General features: G+C 36.1%; 1 protein-coding gene across 1 annotated transcript in view; it reads right to left on the bottom strand.

The window, feature by feature from the left end:
• The window catches only part of EFR3A (EFR3 homolog A), a 90,370-nt gene that overhangs the window by 64,950 nt on the left and 12,988 nt on the right, over positions 1-12,432 (bottom strand). Inside the window, exon 5 of the mRNA XM_009273969.2 lies at positions 1,555-1,631. Within this exon, the coding sequence (XP_009272244.1) occupies positions 1,555-1,631 (77 nt within the window). The remainder of the gene's footprint in view (positions 1-1,554; positions 1,632-12,432) is intronic.

Here is a 12,432-nt window from a genome sequence, read left to right as displayed (position 1 = left end):
GGGGGGCAGGGGCGGGGCTGGAAACACGTATTCCAAAAGAAAGTATTTAGTGAGATATGTAATCAGTTCTAAGACACACTTTTTCCCTACTGGTCATTTTTTTTTTCCCCATTCCCCCCAAAAAAGTATATTTGATGCATAATTTTGATGCTATATACAAACAAGATTGTAGTTTAAATATTTTATTTCTTCAGTGTCACATCTTGGACAAGGCTGACATACAGGGTACCTGAAGGCTAATTGTTAGAACAAGATCAAAGATTAACATATTAGTCCCAATGTGAATTGTGATATGGGTCTCCTCAGGTGAGGTTATAACTATCAGGTAAGAAGGATAAAGCTTTTTGTCTTCTTTTTTTTTTCCCTAGAAGTTCACAAAAACATTATCTTTTTCAAATAAATGACTGATGCTTTTAACACACTCATTATTAATTAATGCATTTTATCAAGCAAGTCTTCTCATATTTTAGAAACGGCCTGTAACTCAGTGAAACATCATGGACTGGCTTGTGTCCTGCACTGAGCCAATGAATATTAACAAAAGCAGAGTCTAAGGAGTGCCAACTCAGAGCTACTGAGTGAAATTAAAGCTATAACACTACAACTGTAGCAATTCCGGGTGTTTCTACACCTGTATCAAACAAGTAGATTAAAAAATAAAAATCTGTAAAACCATATTGTTCCATGCATTCAACATACTGTATACACAGAAAACATTTTCTTTGAAGCCAGTAACATACACTTATATAGTAACTAGCACTCAACAACATATTTTAAAGAAAAGCCCACATATTTTATAAGATGTAAGCCAAACGTTATACAAATGCTGACTGTTCTACTTCTACTATAGTAAAAGTTAACAAAATCTGGTAACACATTTTAAAAAAATACAGCAGCAGAAATATAAGCTCTCAATTAGTCTGAACCACCATGTGATTATGTATAGATATAGGCATTACTAAATGGTAACATGGAAGTTATTTATTTCCACAGAGAGTAAGATCTGGGCTGTAATACAACTCCAAGACTGTTCAAGTGACATGAAAAAACTGTATAGGAATAACTGGAGAAATTAAAAAACAACAACAACAAACCACCTCTTTGGATCACAACAGTCTACCAGAACTATAAAAACTTACGTAGTCAATACGTAAAGAGTTAGAAAATTAAAATCTTGTAGAAAACCAGAAAATGTTCACACCTGCAAACATAACAAAACAAGTCTCTGTGGTTCTAAGTAATTATGAAGTTAAGCACTACCACTGCTGCAGAATACCCTGCTTAATTAAATCTCTGTTTCTCTGAACAAAACATATCAATTTCACTCTTCAATATGCACAGCCTTGCTTTGACAAGGGAATTAGACCGGAGGATCTGTAGAGTTCCCCTTCCAGCTAAATTATTCTGCTAACCTCTATTAAAGCTATGAAGCGCTAAAGCAGAATTTACTGTAAAATATTAAAATAGAAAATAATAAAAAAAATGCTAAAACATTAGTTACTAACCAAAAATTTTCAAATGCCAATCCCTTAAAATTTTAAAGTCATCACTCACTTTTGGATCTTCAGGAAATATGTTATCTACCAGACGCTTGTAGCGAGGTCGCAAAGCAGCACAGCAACAGCACACTCCTGCAGAAAAGATATAACCAACAGAATTTAGAATTAAGTTTTAGGAACTCAGGTATTTTCATTTGAAGTGACTAGCTGATAAGCAAGGAGGAAAAAGATACAGTGAATTCAGCTGCTTGTTACTATCGGCAATAAAGCAAAATTAAGGTAATTGAAAATAACTGAGAAGTCAAATAAGCAAAACTACTATTATAATATAATACATGAGAAAATATGCAAGCACCTTGGGTACTAGAAATGTACCTGTCATCCAGCCATACTTAAAAACACGCAGAAAAATCAAGACACTTCAAAATTTAGCAATATTAAAACCAAGGCTACTTCATTTGCTGTTTTATCTTCATTCTGAATGATCATTTCAAAACATAACTAAACATGCATTACATTCACTCTTCTACCAAAAAAGTCAACTACGAAATCTTCTGTTTTACAAGCACCAATACAAAGCAATATAAACCACAATATACAAAACAAGCTCTCCCTTCATTATCCCACTATTTTACTGGGCGTCCGACAAAAGACAGTCACTTCAAGTGGAGATTAAAGCATTAAACATTAAAGCAGCTCTGATGCACAAGAGCCACTAAGTAGAAAACAATACACTGAATAATAATATACCAAGTATGCATGCAGATCTTTCAAATCTCAACACCTAGAGCATTCAGAGTAGCTAAAATATTGTACAATATCTTAAAAGTATCCATTTATATACTCAAAAAAATCATAAAACACTTGCTAAAAAAAGTAAAAGCTGCAAAAGCTTTTACTGCAAATCAAAATAGGGAAAAGAATGAAGGGTATCTTGGCAGTAACTTTGATGAATGTAATTTTTCTGCAAGTTTTTCAGGCTGTGAAGAAGTATTAGGCAAATACACCAGGATTTGTGGTTTTTTTACTTAAGATATCCAAATAACCCTTGTTGTTTTTAACCATATTTATCAGAACATCTGGGAGATTAATGACAAAGACTTCCCCTGCTGTATTTTTTTTTTTTTATTACAAGCCTCTACATGAGTAGACCATCCTCCCTCTATTCCACCTGTTTTCTGATATTACTTGTCTTTTGGACCAAAAACAAAAGAAAGAATTCTGCTCATAGTCTGACAACTTAATTCTTGCAATTTATTTAATCAAAAACAATTATCAAAGATAGATCTATGATTTTAAAACCATGCTTTAACTCTAAGTTCTCCTAGTGGTCTTTTAACTTGGGTCATGAATTATAGAGTCATATATCACCAGTAAGATGAACACAGACTTATGACTTCAATACATAACTGTGAAAAGAAAAACCACTCAAGGAATAAACAACTGGAATATTGAGAATTTTTGTGTGAAATCGTACTTTGTTACTACTGTCAAGTTCTTCATACGACTCCTGTTGACATCTCCTACTTACAGAGGTCTAACCAATGTAAAAATCTACATTTACATAAAAGCTGCAGGTACAAAGTAGGTAAAAACAAAGCTATTTCGTATGCCACTGGAAAATGTAGGTATCAAGAGGTGAAAACCCTATTTGACTTAAACCAGAAACAATTCAGACAGTTGTACAAAAATATTCTACTGAGAGCAATGTTGTCTAACATTTTAAAAGTAAGTAAAATCATAATAAGAAAGGAGTAATTCATTAGTGTCTAGTATATCACTCAGTATTGGGAAGTTCAAGTAAGACCAAAGTCCACCAAAACAAGACCTAATATTGTTAAATGTTTCTTGAGTTAGGTTTGCAGCTCTGCACCTGGCTTAACACTCTCTGTACTTGTGTCTTCCTACTTGATTTTCTACCTTATGGACCTCTAACATTGGTCCAGAGTAAACAGCATGTTTGACTACTACTAAGTGTAAGAAAATATTCTTACAATAACTGTAGTAAAATATTTTGCTACAGCTATCCAAACCATAACAAGAACAGAAAATACTGTAAAATACTGCATGCAAGACAGAGGCAATTAAAAATACTTTTAGAGTTAGTTTCTCCTTCTTTAAGTAACAGAAGAAGAAAATCCTTGCAGAGAACCACGATTTAAATCTTCAAATGTTTTTTTAGAACCATGTAAATTACAAAAATGTAACATAAAACCTGGATACAAGTTACTCCTTTGAGAAGGATAAAAAATATCAGATAACAGTACCAACGCATCCTGGCAGCCTTACCAGATCGCTTCAGTTAATGGAAACTCAGTATTGTTCAAATACTGCTCTTCAAATTTATGGCATACAGTGAATTTTGACATAAAAAAAAGCCTAACAATAAGTATATTGCATAAGATTTGAAAATTTTCTCTTCTCCCCATCCTGGATTTTCAGTAGTATCTTTACATTTCTATGTATTTAATTATATCATAGTTTACATAAAAAAAACAAACAACAAACCAAACTTTTCAAAGAATTCTCTATCATCAAAATATAAAACTAAAATATGAATATTACTGTCATTAAAAGAACTTCCTAAATTAAACAGAACATTCAAGTACCAGAAAGTGAGAGTTAATCTACCAAAGCTTTCAGCCTCCAAAGATATTTTGAGTAGAGAAATTTAAGCAGAACACCATCACAAAAAAATTTAAGCGACAGGCTCTCCAAAGAACACAGAAAAAAAGAAAAACAAAAGCAAAACCCAAAACAATTAACAGTCATGAGACAGATTTTGTGGCAAATCTATTAATCATTGCTCAGTGTTTTGATATAACCAGGAAAGATTAATAAAAACATAGGAATAGGTTTTAAAAAAAAAGTATGAATATATAAAAAAAAAAAACCACAAAAATTAAGTCTTAACAACATAGATTGAACTTAAAAAAAACCCAAAACCAACCCCAACAAAATCTAGGAGCATTTCACTACGTAGACCAGAAAAGATGAATGTTGTAAAAGACGGATAAAAGCTCAGCAATTGAAAACGGATTCTCTACTTCTTGGATACAAATTTAACCCAGATGAAAGTTGATCTACATAAACACATTCGTTTCACACAAATAAGCTGTTTTGTAGGTCTACAGAACGCAGTCACTAAGCCCAGTAAAAAGAACCTGTTCCATTTTATGCAGGTTTATCGACAAAAAAAATCCTATGACAATCCCTTTCAGTGTCAGGGAAAATTTGCATTCTCATGGTCTCCCCCTTGAAGACATCTTTATGTCATTTTATACAAGTAAATGTAAAGGTTAAAGCAGTACCTACAGCGAAGTTCACACTGTTACATGACAGTCAATGTAAAAGGTTTAAAAAAAAACCCCTTATTGTTTACTTCTCCAATAGTGGGATTTTCCAAGTTTAAACATGCATGTTCTCTTCTGCTAAAGGAGTCCTGTAATCTGCATGTTACACGTTAAGACTGTACATATTTACCAGCTGTACGGGTACTTCTTTTTACACACACTTATTCTATACAATAGCAGTAAGAAGAAACAGTCCACGTTATCAGAAAATGGTAATTTCACCTACCCAAACACATACATGGTCTTGGTTCAAGAGCAGAATTATAATCATAGGCTTTTTCTTGCTCAACAGTAGGAACTTGAACATACTGCCTCATCCTGGATATGATTTCACTCCCCGGGTACTCTCTCCTTTTTCAGAAAATTGCGCTCTCACACTAGCACAGAAGCAGTTACTTCACGCGAGGGCTCTGCAATACTGTAAGCTTATCTGATTAGCGCTGTGACATCTACATAAAGCCACCAAACACGTGAAAAACTTCAGTATCAAATTCTGTTAACAAGGCCAGGCACAAGAAAAGATAAAAGAATAAAAGATACATCGTCAATGTGTGATTCACAGCTCATCGAATGAAACTGCACAAAGCCAGTTTCATCACTTCAACTTCCCCAGAACATGCAGTCATTATTTCTGTGACTAGAAGCAAAAAATCAATATAGTTTCAGAAAAAACTGTGTTCAGTCAGCTGCCACATATCACTGTAGAGTGATAAATATTTTAGCAAAACATACTCACTTGATCTTGCTGAAGAACGGCCAGAAAAAAAAAATATTTCAGGCAGACCACTGACCAAAAAGGCTTTTTAAACAGAAGGGTTTATCTCTAAAATTAGAGAAGCACTTTAAAAATTAATAGGTTAATGAAATTAACATTATCTCTAATAATACTTCAGAATTTAAGAAGCAAGGATTACAGAATTTAAATCCTTAACATCCTTTCTCACAAAGATTATGATATATCAGGTAGAAAAACAATTTTGAGTTAAGGAAATCTGAAGTTACTTTCTGGCTTCCCATTACTTGTCATCATTTTTTTGTTTTACTTCCTACGTTACATCCACTTGGGTAACACAAATACAGGATTTTCATAGAGGTATTTTTTATAAACCCTGGAAATTATAAGGTACTGTTTTTAATAAAATCACAACTAATAATTTCCATTAAATATCAATTCCATAACAATTTTAGACTGATGAGACTAGTGCTAATAAACTAGTGTTTACCGCAAATAAATTCAGAGAAAACAGAGCTGCACAGAAACTGTCACCACATAGTTTACTAAAGAAACCCTACAGTGTGAATTAGAAAAATACACATTACAAGAAAGTTTTATTTCAAATGAGTTTGTCTGAATATTCACTGCTACATCTTACTCATACAAAATTACAGAAAAACAAAACCTTCAAGCTGGCTTTAAACATAAAATACCAAGTTCTGCCCATCAAATTTAAAACTGCCAGATTATTTTCCTCTTTATCAAAACCTAGCAAAACAGAAAACAAATGGATTGTTATTATTTATCTAATACTAGAATTTCTTCCAAAATATTGTAATGCTGTCTAATATTGTTGTCAACTGTTTCCAGAACATTAACAACCTGAAACAAGATTTCATGTTCACTCACTGAATATTTTTGTTATGTCCCAAGCTTGGATCTGGTAGTCCATATCTTTATTGTCTATCTTCCAAGATTTAAAAAAAAAAAAAAAAAAAAAAAAATCTTATTCTATCAAAGAATAATATAATTAACATAAAAGTTTGAATCTACAGATAAATGCGTGTTTTGCTAATATCAAGAAACAGAGCAATATTAAAATTACATTTGGTTGCTCAATGTACTTAAATATAACTGTGTAAAGATTGAAAACTTCACTTTTATACATTAAATTTTCATTTTACTTATTTTTCTATATCTGGGATGAGAAATATAAACAAAAAGAAATCTGGTTCAAATATCCAGAGGAAAGTGCACAAAGTAACTACTACTTCAACCACTACACTAACTACGCGTGATTAGTTTTGAACTGCTAACATCAGTTGATGCATTTAATTCAGAACAAAAACTATTTTCAAGGGCATTGCCCTTCCACTATTAAAAACAGATGAAATATTTTAGAACAAGAAAATTATTCTGGCCATATAAGGGAGTTAATTAAAAATATTCTTCAACCTGCTATAAAAAGAACAACTGCTGTAAGGACATGCTCATCAGCCATTGCAATGTCCCTGTAACGCACTCCCAGAGAGAACAGGACTCATCATTTAGACAGGATGAACTCCCATCCCTCAGATAAGCCTCTCCTCCACCTCTCACCCTAGTGCTATTTGACTTCTAAACAGCTAGTTTCTAGCCTCTCTCCACCAAAACGCAGCAAAGAAAATGTCCAGCATGCAGATGAAATTTCTGTCTTGAGAACACAATATTCATCTTTATGTCAACTTCTGATGCTCATGACAGCAAAATCTCAGGGACAGCAAAATCTCCGTAACAGCCAATGTGGAAAATCCCATCCACTACCTAGGTTTGGCAATTCTACGTTTATTTTTAAAAATATGTTGCTGCTCAGATAATTTGAAACAAATGAAAAAAACCCCAACTTTCTCCCAAGAATTTATTCTTACAGTAGAGCTGTAAAGCTAATTATAAAGCTAATTCTGGTGAGATATGACTTCAAGGTGTGTTCTTCTATACTTAAATCAACATGGAGAGATGCTAGAGTGAAAAGCATGTAAAAATAATTTGAAATAAGCCTTTTGTGAAAACATGAAATGACAACACATATCAAGCTACTAGTAAGAAGTAGGGAAAAAACCCCAAAACAACCCAACCTAGTCAAATAAGGCTTACCACTAAGCTTCTTCATTGAAGTATTCTTTTCAGAACCATTAGCAATTAAAACAAATCACCAGGGAAGATATTATCTTTGGGACGGTGCCTTTTAAGGACTTCTAATCCATTAAAAGGAAGTTTTCCATTACATCAAGTTCTCCGGTTGCATTCTTTTTCACAAATTCCACCGCCTGCAGTGTTTCCATAGTCTCTTCTTTCTCCCACCTTTGTTGTTTTCACATAGTAACTTTGTTTTACTTGCTCATTTCTGTTCTGTTCAACACCGCCTCCTCCTTTCCTACTCTGAGATAGTACCAGAACTCTCTATTTTTAATACAGTATTAAGAATATCTAAAATTAATCTGGTTCCAGTGAAAGAAGCTCTATGGCTTATTATGAATTTTGCTTCTTAGTTCTTGTCCTGACTTATATTCCTATTAAGCTGGCCATAACAAGGTCATTTATGTCTCATCACTAAAGCAATACAAAAGCGAAATTTTGTCACATTTTGACTTCAGAAGACACCTGGAAAGACACATCTACATAAATCTCCTTGACCCCTCTCACTCACAGCTGGCACCGATAACCTGTTCACAGTAAAAAAAACTGGGTTCCATTCCTGCTTTCAATATTGGGTTCGCAGTCAGAAAATGAGTTCTAGGTGATAAACCCAGAGGAGGGTGTGTCTGTGTGGGGGGAAGAGGTTTTGTGTCATGATACTCCTATTTCTAAACAACTACTGATTTCATAGCAAGGTGTTTCGTAAATCAGTGAAAAATGGGGACATAAGCAAACTACTGGACTAAAGGAGAAGGGAAGGGAAAAGAAGGCTCATAGTGCTTTGTGTAACCTCTGAAGCACGTGAACTGGCATTATTCCTCCATCCAGACAAGTAGTAGAGCATGGAGCAGATTCATAACAAACATTGACAAAATACCCACTGTACTTAAAGGCCTCATCCAGTAACACACTGAGCCAGCAGGATATCCTTTATCTACTATTTAATTCGGAATAAAAAAAGTAAAGAAGGATTGACATTATCACAGCAACCTCCTTCTACTCTCACTGCTTAAGGCAAATATTTCGATCTGCCTCTCCCTGTCCAAATGCCTGGCTCCTCCCAATATTAGTGGGTACAGGCGAATGGAGTCTCCCCAGCACAGTGATGATCCTGGCATAGAAGTAAGCTCCCAGTACCAGACAGACTATCCTGTTCAAAGCCTGGCTTCACCCTGACCCTAACCTATTCTCTGACCCAGACAAGCAATTTTCAGTATACTGCATCCTTGAACACTTCACAGTTGCAGAAGATAGCTGCAGGTGATAGATAAGCACGCTGTAACCTTTGTAGGCACCCAAAGGCCAACAAATATGTTTTACACTCCTCCACACAGTACCAGACAGACTATCCTGTTCAAAGCCTGGCTTCACCCTGACCCTAACCTATTCTCTGACCCAGACAAGCAATTTTCAGTATACTGCATCCTTGAACACTTCACAGTTGCAGAAGATAGCTGCAGGTGATAGATAAGCACGCTGTAACCTTTGTAGGCACCCAAAGGCCAACAAACATGTTTTACACTCCTCCACGGGTTCCACTGAGGAGGGAGGCTGCAACACCCGCACCTCCCCTACCACCTTGTTCCCACTTTGTTACAGGTAGGGAGCAACATCTAACATGGAAGACCATTCTACAGAAGATGCTGCAGCACCTCAGGATTGAGATGGACATCACGCTTTAAAGAGACGAAAGACACTATGGAGGGCATGGTTGAAAGGTAACAGGACAAGCAGCAACACTTAGCCTATCTCCAGGGTGGCCAGGGGTTGATAACAAGCATTTCTTGAGGGGTGCCAGAGCAAAACTATTCCGAAAGGGCCACTGTCTCCCTCTGGAGCCTTCAAACCATACTTCTGGTCAGCAGGTTGGCCAACTACAGGTAAAAATATATATACCTGGCTAAGTGCCAGCTTTGGTGACTGCTACTTAAGCTCAGGCTACAGAATCCCTCCCAGATGATCACACTGGTCATACCTTTTCTTCCCAGTCCCAGCTTCAGACAGCAAGGCAGACAGCTGACAGGAACTTTCTCCATACCACTCTCCCCACACCCAGTTCTAGTTTTAAAAGTTCTAAACTAGATTTTCCACACTCCCTTTCCTATTGCATTTCCTCATAGATTACTGGACACAGCCTTCATTCCCAGCAAGGAAGAAAGTTATTTTGTTGAACAGTTGCTGCTCACTTCTGTTTTGCTACAGGAATTCATGTGGATTAAGCCATTGCCTTTAAAGCAACACCCCTTGCATGTATTTTGAGGGTGAGAGAGGAGGGGAAGAAGAGGGCATGAACAAGAAGCTGGGACAAGAGCATGGGTCTGGATACAACTCTAGACAGAGCATTAGGACATGGTATGTTGATAGTCTATTAAGTAGGGGCTAAAGCAAAGCCAATCATCTAGCAGCGATGTTGCAAATTACACAAGCTCCCATTGTAAATGTGGTAATGTTACAATTAATGGTACATTTAAAGTCTCGGGCTTATGGCAGTAGCACATGTGGATTACTTAGCATTTCTCAGAACACAAATGGTCACTGAAACACCATCTGCGTTTCAGCAGATGTCTTGATTCCAAGGTCAGAATCACAAAAGAAACTGGAATGACTCCTGACTCATGGGAAAGTTGCCAAAATGTGTTAAGATCTACCTTGCTGGTCAACCGAAATCTGTATTACACAGTAGCCTCTTCTGTTCTTGAAGCTGTGGCTTCCCTATACCAAGCAACAGATGGAACAGTGTCAAACACTCCCTACTTTTGGAAGGTCATGAAGATTTTGTCAATACTACACATTTGCACTATTTGAAGAGAGCTTGAAGGATGGCACTGCTAAACTTTGATCACTACCTGCCCTACAGAAGACAAGCTCACTTCAAACCAATGAGTAACTGGCCAGCAAGTGCCCAGGGTTGCAAGTCTTCTCAGGGTGATAAACACCTGAAACTTTGTGCATTGAAAAATCTGAACATAGAGAAGCATGAAGAAGTTTCCTGACTAGTGCTACTTTTCCCATTTTCTTAAGACGATGCAGCTTGTTTTCTTGACCCAATCCACAGGGGAGGAACACAGCTGCAGTGGTAAGAAATCCCAGAATCTTATGCTGCTGCCCATCTTTTTCCTCAGAGAAAAGGATGCTCAGAACAGTTGTGTCACTTCTTTAACACAGGTATCATATGACTGCAGTATCCAGGCTGGGAGGATTAAATTCTCCACTCCTGCCCAATGGTGCCTTGCAGCACACATTGCCCAAATGCACAGTGCTGAAATAGGTCAGGGAGTAGGTACCACATTGTCACTTGAATTGCATGAAAAAAATAAGGCATGAGAAGCTTTCTGTGAGTGAAAACAGCAAGCGCGCTATGATTAAAAGTCTTGATGATGAGCAAGCAAAGGTTCACAGGCCTTTCTGGAATCCTCAAAGCTAATGCAGTGGGAAGGTTTAGCTCAGTGTCGTGGTTTAACTCTGTCGCAGCCGAAACCAGGACCCTCAGGGAACTAGATTTTAACTAGCTCAGAGTAAACCACTGAACTGTATTATAGGACATGTAAGAGTGTGTTGTTCTATATATCCTTTTTCCTATTAAAATACCCCAAATGCCAACATAAGCATAGCTAGAGCTTCAAAAACAAGTTTTACCCTTTTTTGTGCACACTCAGCTATAGACTTCAGTACACACAAATTTTGAAAAACATTTCCTAATTAAAAAGAAAACTTTCTGTATACAAGATACAAGTAGTTCAATACCACATTACATAGATTTGATTTCCCCACACACACACATTGTACATAGAAAGCAACGTAAGAAAGAACAGATGAAAATTTTTCTGGGAATCTAGAACCATACTGTGGTATCTACATTGAGAAAACTGAGTGCAGCAATTCTTCTGAGGCACACACACAGGGCTCAAAACATGACAGAACATCTGTTCCTGTGCAGTAACAAAGTGTTTAAATTGTATTGACATTATTGAGAAATAAAATGCTAAACAAAAATGTTGTAATGTTACTTTGAAAGAGTCACATAAGATACATAGGCTTAAGAACTCAAATTCTTGTTCAAGTCTCACCAGCCTTCAATTAAAGTACCCTGTTTGTCTCGATACCTACACATTTGATTTTCCCAGAAAGTATTTACAAAATGGGACATTGCAATTTGGACATGTGAACATACATATAGAAGAACATTAGAATAATTTGGAATCAAAAATTTGAAAAAACTCTTTACATATTATCAAGAACAGGTCCTCGGAGCTGCCTATACACTCCATTTTACACACTTTCTTTTTTCTGCAGACAGCTTTACCTAATTCATCCTGCCCTCATAGAAGATTTGTGCTACAACAAGCAAACAAGCAGAAGTTTATATAACAACTTTTCAATATTAACAATTTTAAACACAGACATGAAAGACAGAAGTTACACTAAAATAAACTCCTTCTAGGTTAATCTGAATTATAAAATATCATTGTGGTGGTTATCTTTCTCATTAGTTCTAAAAAGTGTTCCAGCTTGGATTCAGGTTTCCCAGAATAATTGAAAAGCAGCTGTTACAAGGTTCTGAATTGTCTTCTCCTCTCCAAAACAGTGAGATTTAAGGGTAGAACATATGCCTATCTAGAACCACATATCCCAGCTAATTAAAAAGCAGTTCCCCCCCCCCCCCCCCCTCCTCCCCCTTTCGACAACAAAA

This window comes from Aptenodytes forsteri, unplaced genomic scaffold (assembly GCF_000699145.1).
Source record: "Aptenodytes forsteri isolate BGI_AS27 unplaced genomic scaffold, ASM69914v1 Scaffold223, whole genome shotgun sequence".
Lineage (NCBI taxonomy): Eukaryota > Metazoa > Chordata > Aves > Sphenisciformes > Spheniscidae > Aptenodytes > Aptenodytes forsteri.
The sequence above is the reverse complement of the archived record's forward strand: the minus strand, read 5'-3'. Positions and strand labels throughout refer to the sequence as shown.